The sequence below is a fragment of the Monodelphis domestica genome, chromosome 2, assembly GCF_027887165.1.
Source record: "Monodelphis domestica isolate mMonDom1 chromosome 2, mMonDom1.pri, whole genome shotgun sequence".
NCBI classification, from domain to species: domain Eukaryota; kingdom Metazoa; phylum Chordata; class Mammalia; order Didelphimorphia; family Didelphidae; genus Monodelphis; species Monodelphis domestica.
The window spans coordinates 233,479,549-233,507,513 of record NC_077228.1 but is presented as its reverse complement, the minus strand read 5'-3'; the positions used below and the strand labels follow the sequence as shown (position 1 = coordinate 233,507,513).

The 27,965-nt window shown below is 36.8% G+C and overlaps 1 protein-coding gene across 3 annotated transcripts in view; it reads left to right on the top strand.

Annotated features, from left to right (window-relative positions):
- Positions 1 to 27,965, top strand: part of RPTOR (regulatory associated protein of MTOR complex 1) — a 569,750-nt gene that overhangs the window by 506,531 nt on the left and 35,254 nt on the right. For all 3 annotated transcript variants that reach the window (XM_056817367.1, XM_056817369.1, XM_056817370.1), the window contains 3 exons: positions 1,159 to 1,273; positions 1,924 to 2,048; positions 5,868 to 5,972. In XM_056817367.1, the coding sequence (XP_056673345.1) occupies positions 1,159 to 1,273; positions 1,924 to 2,048; positions 5,868 to 5,972 (345 nt within the window). The remainder of the gene's footprint in view (positions 1 to 1,158; positions 1,274 to 1,923; positions 2,049 to 5,867; positions 5,973 to 27,965) is intronic.

The window sequence follows — 27,965 nt, the reverse complement described above, 5'->3', positions numbered from 1 at the left end:
TCTTAAATCACATTTTGTTCAGCCATTCCCCATTTGTTCAAGAGGCATTCTCAGATTCTAGATTTTTTCTTTGTTATACATTTTTAATCCCTTTCCGACCATTTTCAAAATAAATATTAATTGCTTACTATGTGCCAGGCACTGAACTAAGGATAAAAAGAAAAGCAAATACACAACCCTCCTCCTAAGGAGCTTACATTCTAATGTGACTCTAAGGGAGACAATATGCAAATAACTAAATAAAAACAAGATATATACAGTATAAATGAAAGAAAATTGGGGAGGGGGCAGGGTATAGGGCCAGAAGTTGCAATTTCATCTGCCTAGAAGGAAGCCAAGGTGAGATGAGGTGAGAGAACATCTCAATAAATGAATCTGAGTGGGGTTCAGCAGATAAACAGCCAACCAAGAGAGAGCAATAACATCAAAAAGAGAAAATATCACAGGAAAAAAAAAAGGATGACTGTCAGAGGCTGTGGAGGTGCCAAGAAGAATAAGGACTGAGCAAAGGCCATCAGATTTGGCAATAGAGGTCATTGGTGAGAAAAAATGAAGTAGAAACACTAAGTATAGGGTAGCTTTCTCAAAGAATTTAGACAAGAATAGGAGGGAAAATATGGGACAGTAATTAACAAAGCTATTTAGAGCAGGTGAGGGGTTGGGTTTTTTGTTTGTTTGTTTGTTTTTTGAGGTTGGGGGAGACATGGACATGCTTACAAACATCAGGAAAACAGCCATAAGACAAGGAGAGATTAAAATAAATTAAAGAGTGATAAGATGATAGTGTGTGCAATGTGCCAGAGGAGACGAATGGAATTAATCATGCAAATACAGAGGTTTTCCAGAGGACATTTCACATGATGAAGAAGTAGATGACACGATTTCTGCCCTCATATAGTCTATAGTCTAAGTTGTGGAAACAAGACTTTAAGCTTTTCAACAAGTAGAAAATAAGGGCAATATCATATACAACCATACTGGTATAGACTATTATTGCTAAAGAAATTCAGACGTGCTTAGATTTCATTCATATATGATTCTAAATCCTTTTGTATTCTCTACCGTGTTTAGGATAAGGCATTGTACTCAGTCTCTTGGTACTAGTACATAAATTCAGATTAGTTATCAAATACTTTCTTTTCCATTTCTTTTTTTTAGGTATAACAAGACTAGATGATCAAATCTTCCTTAATAGGAACCCTGGTGTTCCCTCAGTGGTCAAATTCCATCCCTTCACCCCATGCATAGCTGTAGCTGATAAAGACAGCATTTGGTAAGAATTATGGTAACTACTCTTTTGAGTTAATTATGTATTAACTAAATATTAATTTCCACATGACGTGACCTTACATTTCGAGGATGCTAAGATTTTGCATATTGTACTCATATTTCTGAATATGGGGCTCTGCTATTTTTTATTCCAATTAGGGAGGTCTCAGAAATTGACTAGAAGTTATCCTTTTCTAATTTCTTAAAGGTTGAAACTATCCTTTCTATTGCTTTTGACTGTTGTTGAATTATAGAGGGGTAGAGCTCCAAAGTAATGACTATAAGGTTAAAAGACAGGAAATGAGACGTTATATTTTTTAAAATGTTACTTTTATACTGCATAAAAAGATAAAGCAGTTTCTTGGTTTTAGTGAACATATAATAGTCTCATTGATTTGTAACAGAAAGACTTATAATGGGGATTTAATCTTATTACTTCCTCAACAAAAGCAAGAGATGTTATTTAAAGTCATTAATTTTTTTAAAACCAACATCCAAAAGCCCCAAGGAGAAAAACAGGTTTAATTTTCAATAAGTATAACCCTTTGTGATTGAGAAGGTACCAATTTAACAGAGTTTTTTTATACTGCTAATAAAACAGATGCAGATGCAGTTCTCACTTTCATTTCTTATCTTATTCTAATATTCCCCAAGTTTTTGGGACTGGGAAAAGGGGGAGAAGTTGGACTACTTCCACAATGGAAATCCTCGCTACACCAGAGTCACTGCCATGGAATATCTGAATGGCCAGGATTGTTCATTGCTGTTGACAGCCACAGGTGAGCTATTTGATCAAAGAAATGGAGACAGGGATAGGAAAATATTACATTACAGGGGCATTAGCAGGCAGACTTGGGTGCTTGAGACCCAAGACTCCTGAGTTGGAGTGGTAGCCATGTTTGCTATTTCCGGATATATTTTGTACTGATTGTATTTCTTCTCTTCTTAATTAAAAAAAATATTTTATTTGGAGGTTGTCATCATAAAATACCAAAAGATGTATGAAATAAGTGACTTTAACATTAAATATCATTTAAAGGCAGAAACTGACCTTGTATTTTTTAGTTGCCCTGAGACTGGCTTATTATAAGACTTTACCAAATAGTCCATTTCCGCCAAACCATCAATACCAGTTCCTGTCATCACTAATAGAAAACGTGCAGTTTCACTTGAATTTTATTAGTCAGTAGTAAATACTCCTTTATAGTAGACAGGAGTGGAGACTAGTTGTGGACCGAAAGACCAAGATAGTTGTGAGCAGATTTAACACAATGAAATGTCAGTAGAGACTAAAATATGCATGCCAGTACTAGGGGCTTTAAGAGTAGAATGTAATGAGGATAGGAGCTAAATCTTAACAAGAGTACAGTAGCAAATTAAAAATGAGGCGAAATTTGGGGAAGTATATGAAACTAGAGAATATTTCATAACTCAAATAAGAAAAGTATAAGAAAGTAATATCAAAAGAGTACTAGAGGAATGCACAGAGGATCAAATCATGGAGATGTATTTATTGACCTTTATGAAGATTATTTATATAAAATGTCAAATGAAAACCCCTTAATTGGGGGATTGGAAAGAGATCAAGGAAAGAATTTGAGAAGTAAAAGTAGATTGAAGGGGATGAGAGACTCAAGAATTCAGACAGAAGATATTTTTTTCTATCAAATCTCACTGACCAGAGGAAGTTTAAAAAAAAAAATCAAAAATCAGAAACAAGTAAAAAGCAACCTATTTTAATTTTTCTTTGAGAAATGTAAGATGCTAGATTCACTCACATTGTAAGTTAAAAACTGAACCATTCAGAAAACATTCATTGAGCAGAATAATTCTAGTAGCTGAAAGAGATAAGTATGTGGAAGAGAATAAAGTATAAGAAAACTAGAATGATAGGAAAGTTGTGGTGAGTTTTAAAAGCCAAAGAATTTATTTTTCATCCTAGAGGTAATACAGAGTCACTAAAGTTTATTTTCAGGGGATAAGGGTAAAGCTTTATACTTTATGGATTACAGGCAACTGAGTATAAAACCAGACTGGAGTAGGGAGAGAGAGTTGGATATGTCAGATGAATGAAAAAGAGAAGTCCAAGATGTGACCTGGGTTATGAGCTCAGATAATAGAAAGGATAGTTATAACCATGACAGTCAAAGGGAACTTAGGGAGTAGTTTGAGGGGAAAGATAAGTTCTATTTTGAAAACGAGTATAATATGATTTATAGGTCATTCAGGATGTCCAATAAGCAGGTAGAGATGTAAGACTGAAGGCCAGGAGAGAAGTATGACTGAAAAAATAGATCTAAGAATGATCAGCATAGAGATAAGTGAATCTATGAAAGCTGAGAATACTACCTGAGGAAGAAGAAAAGAGGGCCTTCAACAGGGCCTAGGCAGATACCCATTGTTAGTTAGCTAGCCTGCCTTGGATGAAGATGTAGCATCAGAGATTGAGAAGTCAAGACAGGTAGGAGGGAAGCCAGGAAAGAACAATGTCTTGATTGACAGTGTCAAAGATTGCAGAGAAGTCAAGAAAAATGAAGATTGAGAAAAGGCCATAAAAGTGACCTTGGAGAATGCAGTTTCAGTTGAAACTTTAGCTGACAAGATTTTAGAAAAGAGAAGAGATAGTGGAAGCTTCTTCTCAAGGCATGTAGGCAAAAATGGGAGAAAAAAATAGTGATTAGTAGGGATATTCTGATCAAGTGAAGTTTTTAATTTTTAGTTTTTGAGGATGAGGGAAACCTAGGCATGGCTATATGCATCAGGAAGGCAGCCAGGATAAGGAGAGATTAAAGATAAATTGGTAGGGATTATAATGGTTTCAATCCATTGGAGAAGATATGCTAGAGTGAGAGTTTTGCCTTGGCAAAGAGAAGGGCTGAGCCTAGGAGATAGAAGAGAGTCATTTTGTGATCTGAAATGAGGGGAAGAGAAGAGGAAGTTTATGGCAAATGGCCTGAGGTTTCTCAGTAAAATAGGAGGTAAGGTTCTCATCTGAGAGGGTAGGGGGAGGCTTGAGAAAGGATAAAAAGGTTGAGAAAAGCCACTGGGGTGAGGATAATGAATTGGTTAGGAAGGTATAAAATAATTGCCTTTTGTTGCAGTGACATCCCAGTTGAGATTATGTAGCATAAGTTAATAGTGGACCCAGTTAGCACAGTTTTGTGATTTTCTCCAGCTTCATTCAATAGCACATGAATAGGAACAAAGGCAATAAAGAGTGGGAGTAATCCAAGGTTGGGGTTTAGCAAATATGATCAGTGATAGGATAAGGGATTGAGGTCCTTAAATACAGAGGATAATGTAGAGTTGAATTGGTTCAAGAGTTTGCTATAGAAAGGGAGCAATCTCAATCACCAAAAGTATATCTGAGACTGGGGCATCCATTTAAAAATCTAGGAAGTACTAGTAGGAAAAATTAATAGTGAGGGTAGGGAAAAAAAAAGACAGGCTAAACTAAGTGTTCTTAACCGATAAAGGAGAAAGAATAGAAAAAGTAAGGAGAATAATTAGAGTTGAAAGAAAAGTCATGGCTAAAAACCAATGTGAAGGAAAAAATATTAAGATCAGGTTGAGACTAGAACTATAATATTTCATTTAGTTGATCAAACATTTACAAAAGGTTCCTGTTACATAAGAAAATTCTTTCCAAAGGATGAGGTGAGGTTGTCAAGCTACAATGGATGGACATCTTGGAGAGTTCAAGGTACTGAACTAAGGGTTTTGTGAGGAAACTAATGAAAATACAAAACAAAGAAACTGAGCCAGTAAACAGGAGTGAGACTGAAAGAAATACACACATGAGATGTTTTTATGTTATATTTGGCATTAAGCCACAAAGGCTAGCTGTTAGACCCTAGGCCATGGCAGATACTCCTCCTAACTCCTCTGATGGGCTTCTGTGAAAAAGAGGCCATGGGAAATCAAGAAGGATTGCTTTCTTTTCTACTAAGGAGACTCAGCAAAATGGCAGTAGTGTTCTCAGCTCAGTTTCTTCATCTTGACAGTCCAGCTGGTTTCAATTTTTTCTATCACTGAAACTACAGTTTGTGTGTTGAACATAATTAAGCAATGTGGGAAGAGAGTATGAAAGGGCATAAAATTTTTTTTCTTTGGAAATGATTAATTTATTTTTCAACTCACAGAAAGTTAACAGAGAGTACCCAAATAGGCAAAGTGAAGAGTACACTATTAAGTCTGGGTTTTGTCATAGTTCTTATAGGATGAAGGATTTAAAACTAGTACTTCAATACTAATAAGAAGGAAATAACAAGTCTCATGTCCTAGAGAAGCTGAATTGGTTCAAAGACCTATTCCATAGTTAGCTAGGTATGTTTTCCCATCAAAAGGATAATAATAATGCTCCCTCACATCCTCTTTGAAGGATGATTTTTTTTTTACTGGGTTACAGAGAGGAGTATAAAGAAAAAGAAAAATCAAGAAGGCTAGGTCCATTTCTTCATCAGTCAGTCTACCATATCAGGTGACATATTCATTCTTTTGCAGCTCCATAGGTCATTTGACTTCCTATCTTTCCCCAAACTCCTGAATAGCACCTGAGAGAAATGATGCCTTTAACATCCTTCTCTTTTCTTCTTCAGATGATGGTGCCATCAGGGTGTGGAAGAATTTTGCAGATGTGGAAAAGAACCCTGAGATGGTGACTGCCTGGCAGGGACTTTCAGACATGCTACCAACAACAAGAGGTAGGACTGCATGAAATTTTTTTTGGAGGCTGAAACATATCACCCAAGGATGCCTTTTCAGAGCTAGATGTAGTGATTCATGTGGCTCCAGTTCCACCTCCAGCAGTATCTCCATCAGTAGTGTCTGGTTTGCTTTAGGATTTCCTGGTAACACAAAACTAACTTGTTCCTCTATCAAAATTACCATAAAATCTGATAAATTTAATGTAAGAATGTTTGGTTTGGTTTCTATCAGTAGTGTCAGAATCTCAGCCCCTTCAGCATTGTTTACTTGCCTGTTTCATTGATGCGTGGAAAGTAACATCATTGTCTTTATTGTGCCTTAAAGTTGAGATGGGTGTTTCCGAAAAGAAAATTGTTGCCTAGTGATTAGAACCAGGACAGAAGAATCAGACTTTTCTAAGTTTTAGGCTGTGCTTTATTTGATCACCTACAAAATCCCAACATGTTATGAAATTTCTTCAGTTCCTCAAAAGAACAATGATTTTAGCAATGTCATCATTCCTTCCATTAATGCAGATGAATCTCTCCATCCTTGATTAGATGATTCCATGATTTTCTCTGACAAAAAAAGATTCACTACTAATATGTTGACGAACTTTTTCAACTTAATTAGACTGAACTTCAGATAGTAGTCTTTTATTTGACTTATTTGACCTTAATCTTCTACAATTTAGTAAAACCTTTCAGAACATATATTTCTCCAGGATAGACTTTAAGAACCCATGGCCATCTTCATAAGAGTAAAGGAATCATATATAAGGTGTTTTATATCTTTTCATATTTAGATTTTCCCATTTTTGGAACAGAAATAAAATTCCATCTTGGTGCCATCAAAATATAAAATTATTATCCTACATGCATCTCTACTTGCTCCCTAAAACTTGAAGAATATGTATGCTGAACAATTGCCTGCCTTGAACTAATTGAGAACAGTATTCTCTGTTCTCTGAATTTAGTTAGTATGATTATAACAGATTACTTTCACCAGCATTTTGACCTCTTTGTTTTGCATAACTTTGCATGTTGTATGTCAACTCAATGCCTATCTCCATTTTGAATATAAATTAGTCATTACTAGTCTGCTTACTATTCCCTACAGGCTTACAAATATAGAGGAGCAACATAATTCTAGTCTGTTTTTCACCCTAAACTAGGCTGGACAGCTTAAATAAGGATATAAAATGTTTTCAGTTCACTTAGAAAATAAAACAAAATCTAAGATACAAGAATGATTGCAACTTTTGCCTTAGAACATGAGTGGAATTTTTCATTGCTTTATTCAGGGGCCTGTGTGTGTTTTGTGTGTGCGTGCATTTCTTTCTGAACTTAAGGCTCAGGTTATTAATGTGTTCATATAGGGTTTCTTCTGATATATAAAGTAATTGGAGTCTTGAGAGTTATCTCTTTTTTAAGATGATCCCTAGACTAATCCTGATTTTTTTAACAATCCCCAAAAAATCATTTCCTTCTTCCTTTGCATTCTCTCTACACATTTATAATTTCTATAACCAGATTTGATATTTAGTCTTACCTTTAACATGTTTCCTTTGATGGCTTTTCTCTTTCGGGAATTATTCTTGCATTTAATTAAAGGAATATTTTTCATTTGTTGATATTCTTCCTGCCTTATTTAGTAGATTCTCTCTTCTCTTTCTTTTTGTGAAATCTTATCATTAAAGTGTCCTGCTCTTACTTATGATATCAGGAGACTTCTGAATCAAGGGGGAGCTTTTCAAAAGCTCATTGCAGATCAGAGAAAGTTCACTTTGTCTTAGTATCTGATTTCACTTAGAGCCACTCCTAAAACACTAAACAGCAAAGAGATTTTAGAGTATATTGAAGGCAGTAATAGTCAAATATACTTGTTGAGGAACTTGGAACTAGCAGAGGTAACAGAACAGAAAACTTCGATTGGCCTACCTAATTTCTGACCAGACAGGCTGGTTAGCATTAAAGCATTCTCTTGAAACTTTTTATCCCACAGCTGACCCAAATTTACCCCCTTCAGTATTTGTGCTACAGCCAAATGACCTTTGTCTAGACTCAAAGTATAGGGCAGAAGTCTCCTGGAACAGGGGAATAGTCTCAAAGAACATCAATACAATACAGTTTGTAAGGAAAAACAAATTATTCTTAAAAGAAACAAGCCAGTGTACTGAAGGATGGAATCAGTAGTGATAAGTATCTCCAACCTTTAGGCTAGAACATGAATCAGTAGCTAATAAGGTGAAATTAATAGTGATAAATGTAAAAGTCTTACCCTTACCAAAAAAGCCAACTTCATAAGCATAAGACAAGGAAGGCATGATTAAGACAGCAGTTGTTCTGAAAAAGACCTGAAAGTTTTATTGAACTTCAAAATCAGTGTAAGTCAGTAGTATTATATTGCAACCATGAAAGCAAAATCAAGATTGGGTTCCAGTAAGATGATTATATTTTCCAGGATTAGGAAGATGATAGTTCCATCATACTGTCTTCCTCAAACCATCTTAAAGTTCTGGTTTCAGTTATAGGAATTAAGGAAAACATTGATACACTAAAGAGAGGAAGACAACAAGATGGTAAAAGGCCTTAAATCTATATCTTAAGGCTCATTTGAAGAACTTTGGCATGTTTAGCATGGAGAAGAAAAGATTCAGGTGATCATGATATCTGCCTTCAAATATTTGAAGACTTGTCATAAAGAGGAAGAATTAGAATTGTTCTATTTGGCCCCAAAAGGACAGAACCAGGGGCTCAGGATAGAAATTGTAGATTTAGCGTCAATGTCAGGAAAAAACTTCCCCCCAAATTAGAACTATCCAAAGTGGAATATTCGGCCTTAAGAGAAAATGAATTTCCCCTCCTTAAGATCTCTGTGCTGAAATACAGAACAATTCTGAGAGACTTATGAAAAATAATGCTTTCCACCTCTAGAGAAAAAACTGTTAGAGCAAGAATGCAGATGAAAGTATGTGATTTATCACTTGTTTTTTGGATATATGTTTTGGGGTTTTGGTCTTATAAAATTATTCACTTACAAAAAAGAATAATATGGAAATACATTTTGCATGATATATGTGTATAAACCAGATTGAATTGTTTGCCAGCTCAGGGAGGGAAGACAGAAAAAAAGAAGGGAGACAATTTGGATCATATAACTTCAGAAAACTTATGTGAAAATTTCTTAATAAAATAAAAATAATTTTTTTAAAATTTAAAACGTCTCCATGCTGAAGTTAGATGACACTTACTGGTTATGTTATGGTAAATATTCATTTTTATGTATGGGTTGGACTACATAGAATTTGACTTATAACTCTCAAATTCTACAATTCAGAATTCTGTTTGAGTTAGAAGTACCTTTGGGATAGCTAGTTCAAAATGTCCAGTAGACAATTTATGATGCAAGAATGGAGCTCAGAAGAGAGATTAGAGCCAGATATGGGAGGCTTCTGCATAGAGATGATAATTGAAGCAAAGAGGTTGATGAGATCACCAAATGAGAGAACAGTAAAAGAAGAGAGCTCAAATTAGAGTCTTGGAGAACGCTCTCCCCTAAATAGGGCTGTGATATGTGTGATAAACCAACAAAAGAGACTGGAATGCTCAGATACATAAGATGAAAACCCACATATGAGAAAATATCCAGGAAGAGAGGCTGGTCAACAGTGTTAAATGCAGTGAGATAGATTGAGAAATATGAGGACTGGAATGAGGGGGGTGGGGTGGCAATTAGATTTTACAAGTAAAAGATCATTAGTAACCTTGGAAGATGCAGTTTCAGTTGAGTGATGATGTCAGCACCAAATCGCAGAGGATTAAGAAGAAAGTGGAAGGAGACGAAGTAGAGATGCCTAGTATAGATAGGCATTTCAAGAATTTTCAATGAAAAAGGGAAGAGAGATATATAACTATAACTACCAGGAATACTTGACTCTAGTGAGGATTTTTTAATAATAGGATAAACTTGGGCATGTTTGTAGGCAGCAGTGAAAGAATAGTTCATGAGGAGAAACTAGAGACTAGTAAGAGAGTCCATGTAAATGAGAGCTATCTGCTGGATAATTGGTAAGGCATGAGATCAAGTGTATATGTCAAGTGTAAGGGTGAAAGGGGGCTTAATTTTTTAAGGATTGGACTTTATTATTTAAGAGTTTTGGTCACCAGGAATTTAATTAATTCCAAAGAGATTTTATTTAGAATTTCATTTCAAAATGTAGAAAGAATGAAGCAAGAAATCAGAGAGAGGATAAGGTAAGATATCTAGCCTAAACACTAAGTAATTTACTCCAACCCCTGGCTCAAAAACCAGGCAGGGGAGTTTAGTCCTCAACCAGATAGGCCTTGGCCCTTGTAGCCCAGAACCTGGGGAAGTCTCCTCAGAAAAATCCAGTAGTTAAGAGTCAGCCTTTCATTCACCATGTGAATCAGCAGATCCTTCTGCCCTTCTTCACCAGCCTCAACTTCCAAAACGTGAAGAACTCCAGCAGAACTCTCTCTTACAGGAGGTTCTACTCCAAGTTGAACTCTGCTCCAAGAAATCCCCAACTCTGTGTAGCACTCTCTCTTTTTAAGACATTTTCTCTTGTGTCACTTCCCCTAACTCCAAGTCTACCAATCACAGTTGATGCTCTGCTCTAGGATTGCCCAGAAGGCAGTTAGTCAATTTTGATTCGTTACCCACTATTTCACATGTGGGTCACAGACATCCCATTAAATGATTAAGTGGGATGTTTACACCTTTGGTGATTAGATCTAACATGGGCAGATCTTCCCACTCAACTTTAAGTATCATATTTGCACTTTTTGTGATTGAATCTAAAAATAGGCAGGTCTCTATACTTAACTTTTAAGTAGGGTATTACACTTATGGGGATTAAAATCTAAAAATAGACATGAGTTACAATTTAAATCTTTATAATCAGGGAAGATCTAAGTACCTTCATTATTATAATCAGGGGAGAGCCAAATCCAATCTTCATATAAGGAACTGGCAAGGATAAAGTCTAGCTCTTCATCAGTGACTAGTGTGAAAGATTTGAAGGGAAGGTGTTAAGGGTTTGTAGTGTTGTGAGGACAACATGAAAGAGAGCTTGTGGCATGTGCCCTTGATTTCCTTGGGAAATAATGAGTTCAGGATTTCAGCTAAGAGGATATTCGAGGGTGAATGGGGTAAAAGGTGAATGGGGATATTAAGAAAAGAATAAACAGTTTGGAAAGAACCATCTTGAGAATAGAAGAGTTAATGAATTGCATTACTGCAGTGAATGCTCAGTCAGGATTATATAATAGAAATTAATAATAGATCCATGGTCCTGAACCAGTATTTGTTTGTTGTCTATCAGAGTGACATAGTTAGAATCACACTGAAGAAAAATAATTTTGACAGCTGTGTGAAAAATGATTGGAGTGGAGAGAGATTTTAGACTAAGAGACTTATTAGGAGGCAACTAAAATAATTCAGGCCTGAACTAAGTAATGACTTTTTGAATAAAGAGAAGGGGTTAGAATTGGGAGATGTTGAGGAAGTTAAGATGGCAGGAATTAGTTTCTAATTGGTTGAGAAAGAATGAAGAAATGAAAGTAACAGTGAAGTTATAAATATGGAAAACAGGATTGATAATAGTACCTTTTAGATAAGTAGGAATGCTTGGTAGGGGGGAAGAGTTTTAGGGAAACAGTAACAAGTTTTACACATGTTGAGTTTTGAGAGGTACTCTTAGAAAGCAATGACCTACTCCATAAGTTTGAGATTTTTTTCTTATTTGATTTTAAGGTCTGACCTGAGTCATCAAGTAAGAAACAAAGACTCCCATTCATATCTTTACTTTTTAAAGAGACCAAAATTTAGAACAGACTATAACTACTAACGATTTAAGTTTTTTACCATCTATCACCCTTTCATCCAAACAGCCCTGCTCTCTATCATCTTTCTAAAAACATCCTATGGTATGAACAAAGAAGCAGAGCTGGATGTGGCATAGTATAATAAGATGAGTAGGATCATCTAGGAATGTCAGAGAGTAGGATGATATGTGATGGCAGCAGTGCTTAGAAGAACTGTCTCTGATCTTGGGCATCCTTCATACACTGCTCTTATGTTGAGAGTAGAAAGTGTGAGAATTGGTTCACTTTATAGGAGCACATCAGAATAGGATTTTCCAAGGAAGGGCAAAACCTTAGGGGACTTTAGTAAAGTTCGGGGAAGCATGTTTTCTGAAACTCTTTGAAAAAACCGTTCTCTAGAAAGCTCTGCATATTCACTTTAGAAAGATCATCTAGACATCAGATGTGGGGCTTCTCTCTGTCTCTAGCACTGTAATTAGCTATACAACCTCAGAATTTATTTTGCATCTCTAGCTCCATTTTCTTTTGCAAAATTAGGAAACTAAATTAAATATCTTTTATCCCTTTCAATTCTAACATTTCATGACTAACAATGATAAAGTATTAAATTTTACATTTAAAGCTGAAAAAAAAGCCCATCTTTTGCAGACATAAACACAGAGAAAAGAGAAATCCATAGATATTTATCTAGCCACAAATACGCAGGTAGTAATGGGCAAATCCAGAATCCAAACCCAGACCTTCTAACTCTAAATCTAATATTCTCCCTACTATGGTACTCCCTGTTATGGTACCATGCTGCCTTTGTTCTATAAGATCCCTTTCTGTTTTAGTGATGCTCCCCTTTCTTTAGATTCCAATTTTCCCAACACTTTTTGTCAAATAGTGGGTTCTTGTTCCAAAAGCTGGGATCTTTGGGTTTATTGAACACTAGATTACTGAGGTCATTTACCCTGAGTCTATTCCATTGATCCACCCTTCTATCTCTTAGCCAGTTCCATATTGTTTCAATGATCACCATTTTATAGTACAGTTTAAGATCTGGTACTGCTAGACCTCCATCCTCCACATTTTTTTCATTAGTTCCCTTGATTATCTTGATCTTTTGTTCTTCCAAATGAACTTTGTTATACTTTTTTCTAATTCTATAAAAAAGTTTTTTGGTAGTTTGGTAGGTATGGCACTGAATAAGTAAATTAGTTTAGGTAGAATTATCATTTTTATTATATTAGTTCATCCTACCCATTCTAATTGTTTAGATCTAGTTTTATTTGTGTGAAAAGTGTTTTGTAGTTGTGTTCATATATTTTATATTACCTAGAGTGGTTTTAGATGGAGTTTCTCTTTCTAACTCTTGCTGCTGATTTTTATTGGAAATAAATAGAAGTGCTTATGATTTATGTGAATTTTTCTTTCCTTAGATTCCAAAGGACAATGGTATTAACATTTTTTTTTTGGTCTCAATTTCTGCTCCTTTTGCTATTCATTTTTTTTCCCTCTTACATCCCAATCTTTCCTTATTCATCTATGAAGTTCCAAGTCTTTACTTCTGATTTGATAATTACAAAATCAAAGGGTTGTGATCCTAGGAAGAGAATAAGCAACCTAAGGAAAAGCTTCTACAGAAATATATTTTCTCATGGACCCAGGATCTCACATTACCAGCAAGTATTCCACTCCATAATCAAAAACTTTGATATTCCTCTGATCATAACCTCCTAGCATTTTGTCCCCTGTGTCTTAATCGTTCTAAACCTCTCCTTCCTCAGGACTTCCAATCCTTCCAACCCTCAATCCATTCTCAGGCCATTATCTCTACTCTATCTTCATTTTCTCACCTCTCCAATCCCAGACAATATAGTATTCCTTTCCCATACCAAGAGCTATACACACATGTCCTTGGATTGATCTCTTGCCTGATCTTTTCCAACCATTTATAACCTCAATCATCCCCTCTCTAATCTTTAGTCTCCTACAACTCTATATCATCCTTAAAAAAAAAATGTTCAGTAGACCTTCCATTCCCTTAAGCTATCATAAAACAGCACCATGTCTACAAGATTTTTAAACTTGAAGTTATCTTTAACTCCTCAGTCTTCCTTACCCCATATATTCAGTAATTTGCCAAATCTTGCATTTTCTACATCTATAATATATCTCACGTTTGAACACTTTTATCTATTCACCCAGCTACCGGTTCTGGCCCTCATTGCCTCTCACTTATCAGCATCAGCATCCTATTAGGTCTCCTTGCCTTAAATCTCTCCCCATTCTAATTCATACTCTACATAACTGCCTTGGTGATTTTTTTGTGTGTGTAAATACCTGATTATCTGATTCCCTTACTCAGCAATTCCACTGGGTCCTTTTTACTTCTAGGAGAAAATATACTATTCTCTTATTAGCTTTTAATGCCCTTTACTACATGTCTCCAACTTATATTTCCAGTCTCATTGCATATAGCTACTCTTCCTAACCTCTCATATCTGAGTAGATTGCAGAAGTCTTCCTCTTTAAAATTTATTGAAAGTGGAAATATGGATGGGGCTATGAATGGAAGTAAATGAAGCTAGAAATATAGATTGAGCACATGTATTAAAGGGATATTAAAAGCTGAACATAAGGACTAGAACAATCTCCAGTCTCCGGGCCTTCATTCTAGTGATCCCCATGTTATCTATGTACTGCATCTTCACCTGCACCTCATCACTTGTATTTCTTCCAGACACAACTCCATCACTACCTTCTACATTAAGCCTTACCATACTTTTTAGTTAACTTCTTTGTATTTATTCTCTTCATATTTATTTTGTATAACCTTTTTTATAAGTACTTGATTTCTCCTAAATTAAAATATATCCCTTTTGAGTAGAGAATTTCATTTATCTTATTTCTATCCTCAGTACCTTACACATAGTAGGTACTTAATAGATACTCATCAATTAACTAATAAGGAGAGAAAACTGTAAAGGTAATTTTAGGGTTGTGACTCAAATCTAAATTAATTTTGGTTGCCAGAGGAAATCCCAAATAAAATACCCATCAGTTGGAAATTTATGGTGATTTTAATTAATATAGAGGGAAGGAATTAAGGAGAAGAGAGAGAAGGAGAGTGTAGGATTTCTCCCGCCTGGCCTGTGCCAGGGGAAGTTCAAAGACCTCTGCCACAAGGGCTCTGAAGAAGATTAAAGGCTTTCTAAGAGGATAATGTTTGGAAAGTAAAGGAGAAAGGAATCAGCCTAAACTTCGAGAGAGCTCAGTTAAGATGCCTCACCTGAACTAGGCTACTCAGCTTCCTCCAATATGGTATCAAGGAAAACTCACCACTAAACCCGGACAATAGCAGCTGCCACCCAAGATGCCAAAACACTCAGCATGCTCCGCCAGCCACCTCTCCACCACCAAAAATCCTGGAGAGAGGAAGTGACGCAAAATATATAGATGGTTTTTACATCACTTTCCTGCATCTCACATGTACCAATGGTAGCTTAAGCTTGACTTAGGACAACCCAGGGGTCTGTCAGTTGTTTCTGATTTGTCATTTGCTAGCACATGTCTGACATAGGCCATCCTCCTAAATACTTAATCCTTAAGTATGGGTGTAGACATTCCTGTTTTTGTTAGACTAAGTAGGGTGGAGTGTAGTTGAGGCAGAGCCTCCTCTGAGGCAAGAAGCCTCCTCTTCCCACCGCTTGGGCTGCAGTAGCCAAGGTCATGGGTTGAACTCTGAACGACCTGCCCAGCTGCGTGTCCAAGGTTGGAATAGTCAGCATAAAGGAGGTATGATAACAACTGTGAGAAACTGTGAGAAGATAACAACTGTGAGAAACTTGTTTTTCTGCCCTTTTTTGGAGTCCTCTTGGTTCCTCCTGGTGCCTGGCAGGTAACGTCATGAATTCCTATGGATTTGCCCAATCATGGTTCCTGCTGGTGCTGGGCTATAACGTCATACATTCCTGTGGTTTTAACCTATATAAGCTTTGTAGATCCAATAAACTTTGTTGCTATGCATTTTCATATAGCGTCCATTCGTTACTCTTCATTTTCGTTACCCCAAGTAAGGTCACACAGTGTTGTCCATCCTGTGCTGGAGTCTTACAGTGGAGTAATCTAAAGTTCACAGAACATGAGAGCCTTCCTTCAGCAAAACAGTATGCACACCACCCTAAGATAACACTATGTTGTTCACATAAAAAAAAGAGCAAAGAAAAGAGAAAGGAAGGGTACACTCACAGGAAAACTAACAGCAGATATGAAAAATTGACTAAGTTAAAGAGCCAAATGAGTTTAAAAAAAAAAAGCCAGGAAAAATCTCCAGAAAGAAGAAAAAACTATAAAAGGAATAAGTTCACCTCCAAAGAAAAAAATGGACAAGCCCCAGGAACCTTCAGATTTAATTTAGTCATAATAAGAGATATAAAGGAAGAATTGCTGGAAATAATGTCTCTGAAGGAAAAATTCAAAAATATGAGAACTAACAAAGTAGAGTAGGCAATATAAAACCTTAGAAAAGTCTCTGATGAGTAGAAGGACTCAGAGATCATGAAAAAGATGAAAAGAATTAGAAAATCAAGCAATAAAACCAAACCAGAATGACAAAACTAGAAGACTCCTGACCTCTACAAATCAAAACAACAGAGCAAAAAATAAAATAAGCTTGGTAAAAATCATTGGATTTTCAGAAAATATTTTAAAAGTCTATGACTCCTTATTCCAGGAAAGAATATAAGAAAAATTTCCAGAAACATTAAAAAAGAAAGCAGTTTTTAAAAAGTCATTCTATAGCAAAAATGAATAATATGGAAATAGGTATCAAGTGATATCATTTGTACAACCCAGTAGAATTGCTTGTTAGCTCTGTAAGGAGGAAGGGGAGAGGGGAGGGAAAGAAAATGAATCATGTAAACATGGAAAAATATTCTTAATAGATAAATAAGTTTAAAAAAAGAAAACAGGGGGCATCTTGGTAACTCAGTGGATTGAAAGCCAGGCCTAGAGATGGGAGGTCCTGGGTTCAAATCTGGCCTCAGACACATCCCAGCTGTGTGACCCTAGGCAAGTCACTTGACCCCCATTGCCTAGCCCTTACCACTCTTCTGCCTTGGAACCAATATATTGTATTGACTCCAAGACAGAAGGTAAAGGTGAAAGAGAGAGACAGAGAGAGGGAGGAAGGAAGGAAGGAAGGAAGGAAGGAAGGAAGGAAGGAAGGAAGGAAGGAAGGAAGGAAGGAAGGAAGGAAGGAAGGAAGGAAGGAAGGAAGGAAGGAAGGAAGGAAGGAAGGAAGGAAGGAAGGAAGGAAGGAAAGAAGGAAGGAGGAAGGAAGGAAGGAAGGAAGGAAGGAAGGAAGGAAGGAAGGAAGGAAGGAAGGAAGGAAGGAAGGAAGGAAAGAAGGAAGGAGGAAGGAAGGAAGGAAGGAAGGAAGGAAGGAAGGAAGGAAGGAAGGAAGGAAGGAAGGAAAGAAGGAAGGAGGAAGGAAGGAAGGAAGGAAGGAAGGAAGGAAGGAAGGAAGGAAGGAAGGAAGGAAGGAAGGAAGGAAGGAAAGAAGGAAGGAGGAAGGAAGGAAGGAAGGAAGGAAGGAAGGAAGGAAGGAAGGAAGGAAGGAAGGAAGGAAGGAAGGAAGGAAGGAAGGAAAAACTGATTTGAATAATCCTCAGATAGAAATCTAATATGCTTCCATGGCAAAGAATTAACATACAGTGAAACTAGCTGAAGAAGGAGGCTGGATTTCCAAATGCCATTTTCATTCCTTTTTCTTGCTTCTTCATCAATATACTTGGAGTAAAGCTGTTTGCCCTGGGCAGTCTTCAGTAGAATAAAAGTTCTCTAGCATTCTGACCACATTATGAGTTGCTAGCTAGATAGCCTATTTCAGAAGGTGATTTGATGTATTAGCCTCTGAAATGAGAATGATACTCTCTTCTAGTAGTCTTCTGGTTCTCTGAAGTCAGGGGGAAAATATAAAGTCTCTTCATTCTGATAGAAGCAGTTCTACCACTTGTACATGAGGACCTAGGCTTGTGTATGCTTTCCCATATACTCTTCAATTATTTACAAAAATCAAGGAATAACTAGAGATCAATGTGGGGTTTTGCTCAAGATCTTTCCTCTTCAGATGCCTAGATTATGGAGTGGAATTAGTGATGAGACCAACATGAAGAGTCATTTTGGGAACCAGTACCCTGACTTGAATTCCCTTTGGTCACTCACTGTTACTGTTTCAACTCTTAAATGAGAAAGATCTAGTTTCACAGAAATTGGCCCATAGAGAACTATTTATTTTGGCAGAAGAAGAAGCTTCATTTCATCACCAAGCAGTCTTATGTACCTTACCAGAGCCTTCTTTTCCTCCAGTGAGAGCCAGCATACCACCTTGACATGTCTCTTGCTTTCTAAGAGAAACTTTCTTTGATGGTTTGAATTTAAAATCTTCTACTGCTAATTTCTCCCCATATATTTACTTACCAAAACAGAGCATCTATAAATCTAGTTATCCCTGGACACACTCATTACTTATCTCAGTTTCTGCCAGAGAATCTGCTCAGCTCCTCACTGGCCCATAGCCCACCCTCAAATGTGGATGAGTTGCATTTATAGAAGATAGTAAGATTTGTCATTTATGTTGCACTTAAAACAACATACATTTCACAGGGAACTTTAACATCCAGAGAATTTACTGTTGAAAAAACAATTGATAATCAAGTCAGTGATATTAGCCAGAGACCATTTATTGTTTTCATGTTTATCAGGTAAAATGATTTTCTAGGCAGATTGTCTCAACTAAATCATTCCCTTCCCTTTGGGTAGAAGCATGTCATGAACTTGGACATTTTCTTCTACACTCTTTCCACTTTCCTTTCTCTTTTGAGTTTCCCCTCTAATCTTGCTTTCTTTAATTTATTTTGCTTTGCCTGACCAGCTTACCCTTAGCACCAATCCCATAATCCCTATTTCCTCACAGGTCTGACCCGAAAGGTTTCAATCTATCTTGCCCGAAGTAAGCAGGGAGGTGAGTGCTTTCTTTCCTCTTACCTACAACCATGCAGAGTACTAGGGAAGATGGGAGCCCATCCTTGCCTTCATTTTGTTGATTTTTAAAGTTAAATTTTGTTTTTGTTTTTGTTCCTTTTCACATCTTCTAGATTCTTTTGCTATGGGGAGACAAGGTAGGTTAAGGGATTTAGATTTGCTTCTTTTGCTTTATTTTTTATTATCTGTATATAATCTGGACAGAGTTCTTGAATACCATATAAAGTTGAACAGTAGAGATAGGACATGTCTGAATGAGAAATTGTATAATTATCAGGAACTAAGAAGAAAATTCACCTTCCTAAAATGAGGTTTGAATGTTTCATCTAAGAATTGTGCTTTCTTTGGGCTCTTTCAGAAAGCACATGCCTTAAAGTTCTACTCTTATCATCACTACTCTTGTGTTTATGACACACATTTTTCTTACTTAACCACCAAGAACTGGACATTTTCTCTGTATATGAGTTCAAGTGTTGTTTTCATCCCACTAAGCCACTTTTCTCCTGACACTTTAATTAGCACATAAAAAGCAAGCCATATCCAAATCTACTAATCTTGAATTGGCTTCATTATGACTATATTCTTGTAAAAAGATTTACAAATGAATGGAATATTCTCATTGGATTTAGATGTCACTTACTAGAAAGAATATAGCCATTGGAACAAATATGGAAAGTGTTTTTTTCCTACCTGTGCTTTTCAGAGGACACTGTATTGTTGGGGAGTTTCTTTCAAACTTGAACACTAAACCATTTGAAATATCTATTTCTACCAGAAAAATACACATATAAACATGAAATTTATAAGTATTATTCTAGGTTGCCAGAATACCTGAAGGACAACCATTCTGGTAGAGAGTATTAAAACTTGCATGGTTAATTTTGCATTTATAACTATCAAACTACTGCATTTCCACTTGAAACTTTGGAGTTCTTTTGTCATTCAGATGGAAGGTTTTAGAAGATTGAGGCTCACTAAAAAGAGAATAAAATACATTCTTTTACTTTTAATTTTCAGAACTCAAGGTTCTATGTGTGATCATCCCTCAAGTTAACTGTTTGATCATAGCCTAGCTTCTGGTTATTCATTGCTTTCTTTGAACTCATAGCAGAAATGATATTCCCACTTGGCTGATTACTAAAGCAAGATTATCAAGGAAACTCTAGGCTTGAGTTATGCTGTCAAAATTATTAAGGACAGACTATGAGAACCATAGACTTGAAAACCAGAAGCAGCCATAGATAGTACTGAATCACATTTTCTAAAGCATTTATATCTAGAAAAGATAAGAATATAAGAAATGAAACAAGGCTGACAGATTTAGGATTGTTTTGCTTAAACTGAAAAAATATAAAGGCTTTAAGCTATTGGAAAAGTTCTATATTGTCCACTTAACCCCCACATATGTCAGAATTAAAATAATTGGTTGTCATAAACTGTACTGATTAAAATAGTGGAAGACTTAAATTGAGGCAGATAATAGAGTGGATGGATTAAATTGTGACCACAGAAAATATGTTTCAAGACAGTGTCTTGTTTTAAATCAAATATAAGGTGGCCGCCAGGAAAATATTCCCAATTTTGAAATATACCCAAGTCAACTGGGTTTTATAGAGATTTTAATTAATACAAATGAGGAATTAAGAAAGAGAGAAAGAGAGAAAAAAGGGGAATAATGAGAAAAGGATAGGCCGGCCCAGGGCAGCCCTGGCCAACCCAGGCCTAAGCCTTAAGAGAAAGATCAGTCAGTCCTTAATCACTCACCACAAGATCTGTCCAAGCAAGGATTCAGAGGGACAGAGTCTCCTCAGAAGGAGTTCCAGCCAGAGTCAGCCTCCCTCAGACTGTCTTCAAGAGACTATCCCAAGAGACTCTTCCAAGAGACTGTTTCTGCTCTCAGATTTTCATCTCCTTATAAAGGGAATTTTCTCCTATGTCACCTCCCCTAAGTTCTCCCATCTACCAATCACAGTAGACATTTTCCAAAGGACAAGCCATTCTTAGTTCACACCTAAGAAGACTAAACTTTTGAGTAATTCACACCTGAGTAGACTAGAATCTCTGAGTAAGTTCTCACCTCTTTGCTCCTTGTAAGTTCACAATTTGCCTGACCTTTATAGGTACTTAGCACCCCTTTGTATTAGTCCTAAAAATAGGCACAGCTTAAGAACTTTTTGTCTTATTATAAGTAGGGGTTTAAGTTCTTTTCATTGTTCAGCAAAGAGTTTACAACTTTATCTTCCCCTAAGGCATGCTTAAGTATGGTGAAGTAGAGTTCTCACATTCCTGATCAAGTACCTTCACTGCCCAAACGGGGAATGGTCCCAATGGGGAATGGTCTTAACCCAACTTTATGAAGTAGGGTCTGGGAAATTTTTTAAGGTTCACAATCTAACCTTATGAAGTAGGATCTGAGAATTTTTAAGGTTCACACATACAAAGACAAAAATCCTTAAGACAATGACTTACATTTATTTAAAAAAGTTTAGATTAGACAAAAGGAAAAAAAAGTTTTCATCAGAAAGGATAATTAAGCACTGAAATAAGCTCTTCAGGGAAATTATGAACTCATCTTCCTTGGAAATCTTTAAGATGTTTATTCCTGCCTTAATGAAAAAAAGCACCATTTTGTTTTTGCCTTTGTTTCCCTAGTGTCTAGCACATTGCCTTACTTGTGGTAAGCATTTAATAAAGGGTTGCTGAAAGAATCCATTTATATGTCTTGGTTCAGGCACTGAGCCATACTTCTGTGTGAAATCTAGAAACTTAAGTAGATGACCTTTTCAGCTCAATAACTGATTGAATTCTTGGTAATAGGAAGCCAGAGGGGGAAAGCGTGGAATTATGGTGACTTTTGTAGGTCAAAATGGCTTGCCCTAAACAAGTTCAAAGGAAACCCAGAGTGCTGATCTGTGCTAACCCTTTAGCATCCAGTTCTAAATCAAACACTGATTTGTCAATAGCACCAAGTACCTTATGAAAAGCTGAAATCAGGAAATATAGCACATATTTCCCTTCTTTGACTTTGCCTCCATGCTCTGGCTAGTGACCTAAAAGAAGTAAAGAGTTCTTCTACTCTATTATGATGGCAGTGCATTAAAAAAAGTTTGTCTAAACTTTTTTGTGTGTGAACATAAATCTTAGGCCTTAGATTAATTATTAATATTCATTAAATGAGGTATAGAGTGGAGATACTATGATTACCAGAAAAGATCTGATAATGTTAGAGTATAAAGAATGCAGGGGGAAGCTATGAGTCAGAAACCTTTAACTTGAAACCTTTGCACTCCCTCTGTTCATCAGGGAGTTAATGGGGGCTTAATGGTAGACCATTATCCCCCTCACTTTCTATTCCTTTAGAAATTCACCAGAAAACATAAAGTCTAAAATTAGCAGGACCCAATCAAAGGGAATTCCCCACTCAGAAAGTTGGAAATGAAAGCAAATTAAGGAAATGCAGACAATTGCTCCATCATCACTACTGATTCGCCTGTCATATCGATGCTACTGTAACCAAATAGGGCAGGACTCTACAAACCATAAGCACACAAATAACCATGTGCCAGTCAATAATGCATCTTAGTGCTCAAACATCAGGCATTTCCTCTGTGGAAGAAGCTGAGAGGGTTTTTCCCTTAGATAATCTTTTTTTTCTTCTTAAAAAAATTATTATTGGTTTTTGTTTTTATACATCGCTCATTCAGTTCATTCAACAAGCATTGCCATCTGTTTTAAGAAATAGCATAACATAAAAAATAAAGACTTGGTTCCAGTGTCAGGTTCAGGTCCTCCTAACTCAGTCTGGCTGTGGGACTCTGGACAGATCACTTAACCAGTGTAAGATAAAAGTTAATATCCAATGACTCCAAGTATTATATTTTATAAGATTTTTAATAACCACTTGAAGTAAAAGAAATAAAAGGACAAAAGTAAAAATCTGAGTAAAACCTGCTTTCCCAGCCACAATCAGGGGAAAAGAGCACATGAGGGCGGAGCTACACAAAAATTATATCTTCCCAATGTTAGTACATACACATGGGAAGCTGGGATTTAGAGTCCTGGGCAACAAATCCTAATTATACACCAGGCAACTAAGATGATTAAAATGCAAGGCCATTACTGATATACTTTGATAGAGTTTTCTCACTGGAATTTCTCTTCACCAATAAAATCACAGAACACAGCAAAAAAAGAAAAGAAAGTGCCTCAGAACTGAGACTATAAAGACAAAAGGGAGATAGGGAGACTCCCTATCCTCAAAGACTTCCTATAAGAAGTGGGAGACAGAAAGGCACAAGGGGAAAGGGACTGAATTTTAAGTCAGAGGGCCTAACTTCAAAACCTAGCTTTGGCATTTATTACTTGCGCAATCTTAGACAAAATATTTCATTTTTTTATTTATAAAATTGAGGGTTGGACTAAATGGCCTCTAAAATCCCATCAAACTCCAAATTTATGGTACTATTCCGGAGAATCAAAATATACAAAGAAAAATAAATTCAAAATATATGCCAAGTTGAGGCACAGTGATTTCTAGGGGAAAGCCACTAACAACTGAGGGATCAGAATGAGCTTTGAAGAAAACCAAGAGGTTTAGATGACCAGTTGAAAAGTCAAAGACAAAACTAGCTCTCCTACTTTCTCAAGCAGTGATCTAGAAAAATGGTGTCAGGTTAAACTATTACCAAGAAATAAAAGAGAAGCGGCTGTAAGCCCCTTTATAAACTCAGGACTTCACAGAAACAGACACCCAGATACTGCAAATATAAAAAGAGAAGCCAGCATTATTCCAGATTTTAAAAAGCCATGGCAATACCCACAACAAAGTAGCTTTTACAGTTAGCTTTCATCCAGACAGAAGAGGTGGTAAGGGGGGTGAGGGGATGTAGGACTCCATTGTCTAATTCAGAGAACATTGAGATTCACTTTCCCTACCACTACCATGTTTGACTGCTTTTCTCACATCTCCCAGTTATGAGAAATAATAAATTCTATCCATTTTTTTCCTTGTTTCTCTCTTGGGAAGGAGGGAGGGACACAAGCATTTATTGTTTACTGTGTGTCAGGCCCTAGTATGCCTTTTCTCTTCCCTTTTTCTTTTTTTTCCTAAGACCATCAAAACAGAACAAAACCATTTCCAGGCTCTCTCTTTTTGTCTTATGCATATGACTTCATCTGTAACCTTTGAAAACTTTATAGGTCAGAAGGGATACCATTGAAATGTAGTGCTTCATCATTATTTTAACCCTTGCCAATTTCTCAGACCTTTTTCTCTCTCTAAGTTTATCTTGTCTCCTGTGTTTACATTTCAAGGTTTCTGTTCAGCTCTAGTCTCTTCATCAACAACACTTTAAAATTCTCTGTTCCTTTTAAAATTCCTTTTTCCTGGGAGTTGGGAAAGTGTTCTTGTAGAAAATGGGACTTTAGTTGGAATGTCAAGGATGCTAGCGAAACCAGGATGAAAGAGATGAAGAGGGAGCATATTCTAGGCATGGGGGACTACCAGAAAAAGTGCCCTAAGTTGAGAGGTGGAATTTCTTGTTCATGGAACAGCAAGGCCAGTGCCACTGAACTGAAGAATATATGGAAAGGAGACAGAGGACACTGGCAAAGAGAGAGAAAATTCAATTATGGTGGCAACAGCAACCAGCTCTGGGGTGGAGATCAGCATCATCAGTATGAGCAGCACTGATATAAGGATCGCCACTATGGGGACAGGCGCTCTCATGGTGAACCTCATCATTCTGGTAATTACTGTCCAAACAACCTGTCACGCAAGAGGCCATATGATCCATATAGCAGTGATCGAGACCATCAGGGACACAGAAATTATTATGATAGACATCATCATGACTCAAAACGATGAAGATCTGATGAGTTCAGGCCTCATAATTACCACCAGCAAGATTTCCAGAGAATGTCTGATCATTGTCCCCCTATGGCTTACCATGGCCAAGGACTTTCAGATCATCACAGATCTTTCCACACAGACAAATTGGGAGACTACAAACAGCCACTGCCCCCCTCCACACCCTGTAGTCACAGACCATCAATCACCACCGTCTCAGAAATCCCCTCATGATTCAAAGTCCCCCTTGGATCACAGATATCCCCTAGATAGGTCACTAGAACCAAAAAACAAAAAACCCAGATTATAACTGGAATGTTCAGAAAACATAAATCCAAGGTCAAAAAGGAGAACAAGAGTGAGCAAGCATCTGATGATTTTTTGGTCTGATCCAAAAGGGAACCAGTTATCAAAATGAGTAACCAGAGACTCCAAACATACTGCTGCTGCCACCTCACTGGCTGAAGGAGAACTTCAGGGAGTGGGGAGGGCTTCTCCTACATGTTAGTTCTGGCCAACATTTCATTTTGGTTACCACCCTTACACTCCTGCCATAGTTTCTATTTTCATTCTTTTTTGCAGTCCTCCCATGGTGCCAAGAAGGAAAGAGGTGTCATTTTTGTCTGTGGGCTTTTGGGGGATTATTACCCCTCTTTGAAGGAAGAACAAGAATTGGTTGCATTTATAACTGGTTTTCTTCTTCCCTTTTTTGGTTGTTGTTTTTTACAACTAGCTACAGTATTTCCTTACTCTGATTTCGTCAGGGGAGGGAATGAATGATTGCTGCTTAGGAATTAATGAACAGTGCTTGATTTGATTCACTATTATATGCTGGATGCTGCTGATGGGGAAAAAAACAAGTCTGATTTCATTCTAGCATGATAGTATTTGAAGGTGAGCAGATGAGCCCTTCAAATGACTAAATGAGCTCTCAGCATGTCCTTAGAAGAAATGTAGGAGCAATAGATTTAGGTGTAGCCCACCCAGGAAGGGAGGGTAAGAGCTGAGGGTAGTGGCACTGGTGCAGCTGTCTCTTATCCATTCTACACTAATTTTCCCACATTGTCTTAGGTTTGGTTTCTAGTAGTCCTATTGTTTACCACCAGCATGGGGACTGGCTACTGTGACTGAACTTCAGTGCTGTGACATTGGAATTAACTTGGATTTTATTTTTTTAAGGGGGGGGGGTAAAAGACAGAAATCTTGAATCCCTAATGAGGTGTCTGTGATTCACCCAGTAAAATAGCTCATTGAACATTTGGTGCTAGCTAGCATATGAGGCTGGGCTGTAGATTCTGAATGTTTTTTTTTACATTGTGAGGTGCTTAGCAGTGCTAATAAATGAGAGAGGGTTTCAGTATTTTAATAGACTGACATCTGTTTTGCACATATTAAAAGAGGTGAAACTCACAAAGAATCATATCTACTAATAACTAGCTGGTCAGATAAAGACAGGTTAACTGCAGGCAGGCTTGAGATCATTGCAGTTGTGTTTTAGTTGCATTCAGGATAATAGCAGATGATACCCATTGGAATTTATAGCTAATAAAGAAGGTATTTGGAAAAAAGGAACCAGATAAATTTAATTCAGAAATTTGAATTGAATCACAATGGTAAGAGGAGGGGAAAGTTGGTGTGGTAGAGGGACAAAATGTTATGCCCACCTTGGAAAGGCTAGGGCTATCATTTTTATTCATTTTAAGCCCTAGTTCATCAGTATTCTTAAATATGTTAGTGTCCAAAGTCATAACTAGTTGAAGAGAGGATATTTGACTAGAATACGCAATGAAACTTGGTAATAATAAATTCACGCCTACCAGATGTAAAGAACCAAGATCAGAAGTAGTACATATAAGTATGATTATTTGTGCTCCTGTTCTTTTGGGATACTCTAGGAGTTTCGGTTCCTTGAAATGCCTTGTGGATCTGTTGAGAAAAATAGCATCACTTATTTGCTATGCTTATGGATAACTATTAAAGACACTCCCAAGAAGTGCCTCCATTGTTTAATGCCACTTAAGCAGAAATGGTTTTGTGGTTCATTGCTCCATGCTAAGCATATTGTGGAAACAGTCAGTGATCCAGGTCATCATGGGAGGCACAGATAATTCAGAAGCTTCTGCAGTTAGCTATGCAGCAATTTTTGGTGGGCACTTTTTCTTTTTTAATTTTTTTTTACCCCTATGGTGCTTTTAGTTCTTTACCTTGGACTTTTATAGTGGAAGCATTGGGGCCAAGCACCCAAAGGTATCATATTGCACAATTCAGAAATAATCCTATTAAGGATTCAGAGCAGAGAAAATTGGGAAATGTTCTGTCCTTTTTATCAGCAGCAAAGTGCTGTGTAAACAAAAAACTTTAGCTTTGCTAATAGTTTTGGTATCATCCACATGTTTGTCTTGTTCAAGACAAACCAGAAAGTGTTAAGGAAGCTCCTTTTAATCTCAGCTGATAGAATGGTGAGTTGGTGAGGGATTGAGCCCTGGCGTATTTTTCCTCTTTGAGAATTCAGATTATGGGTTGTCCTACAGCTTTCAGTAGTCTTTAATGAAGGTATGGGTGGATAGTTGGAGAATATACTTTTTGATATTCACCAATATTTGATTTCATTGAAATAGTTAGGCAAGGAATATTATGCACAAAGATGTCTCATGACGAAAAAACAACTTCACAGACAATAATCTTGCAAAAGAGCAATAATTAATAAAGCAAAGCCAAAAGACTAAAGAATTAGAAGACAACATAAAATATCTCACTGACAAAGTGACAGACCTGGAAAACAGAGGAAGGAGAGACTCTCTGAGAATCATTGGTCTACCAGAAAAGCCAGAAATAAACAGTAATCTTGATATCATAATACATGATATCAAAGAAAACTGCCCAGAGATTCTAGAAAAAGGGGACAAAATATGCATTGAAAGAGCTCACAGAACACCCTCGACACTAAATCCCCAAAAGACAACTCCCAGGAATGTAATTGCCAAATTCCAAAGCTTTCAGGCAAAAAAAAAATCTTACAAGAAGCTAGAAAAAGACAATTTAAATATAAAGGAACACCAATCAGGGTCACACAGGACCTAGCAATTTCTACTCTGAAAGACCATAAGGCATGGAACATGATATTCAGAAAAGCAAGAGAGCTGGGTCTTCAACCAAGAATCAGCTATCCATCAAAACTGACTATATACTTCCAGGGAAAAGTATGGGCATCAACAAAATACAAGATTTCCAAGTTTTTGCAAAGAAAAGACCAGAGCTCTGTGGAAAGTTTGTTATCCAAACAC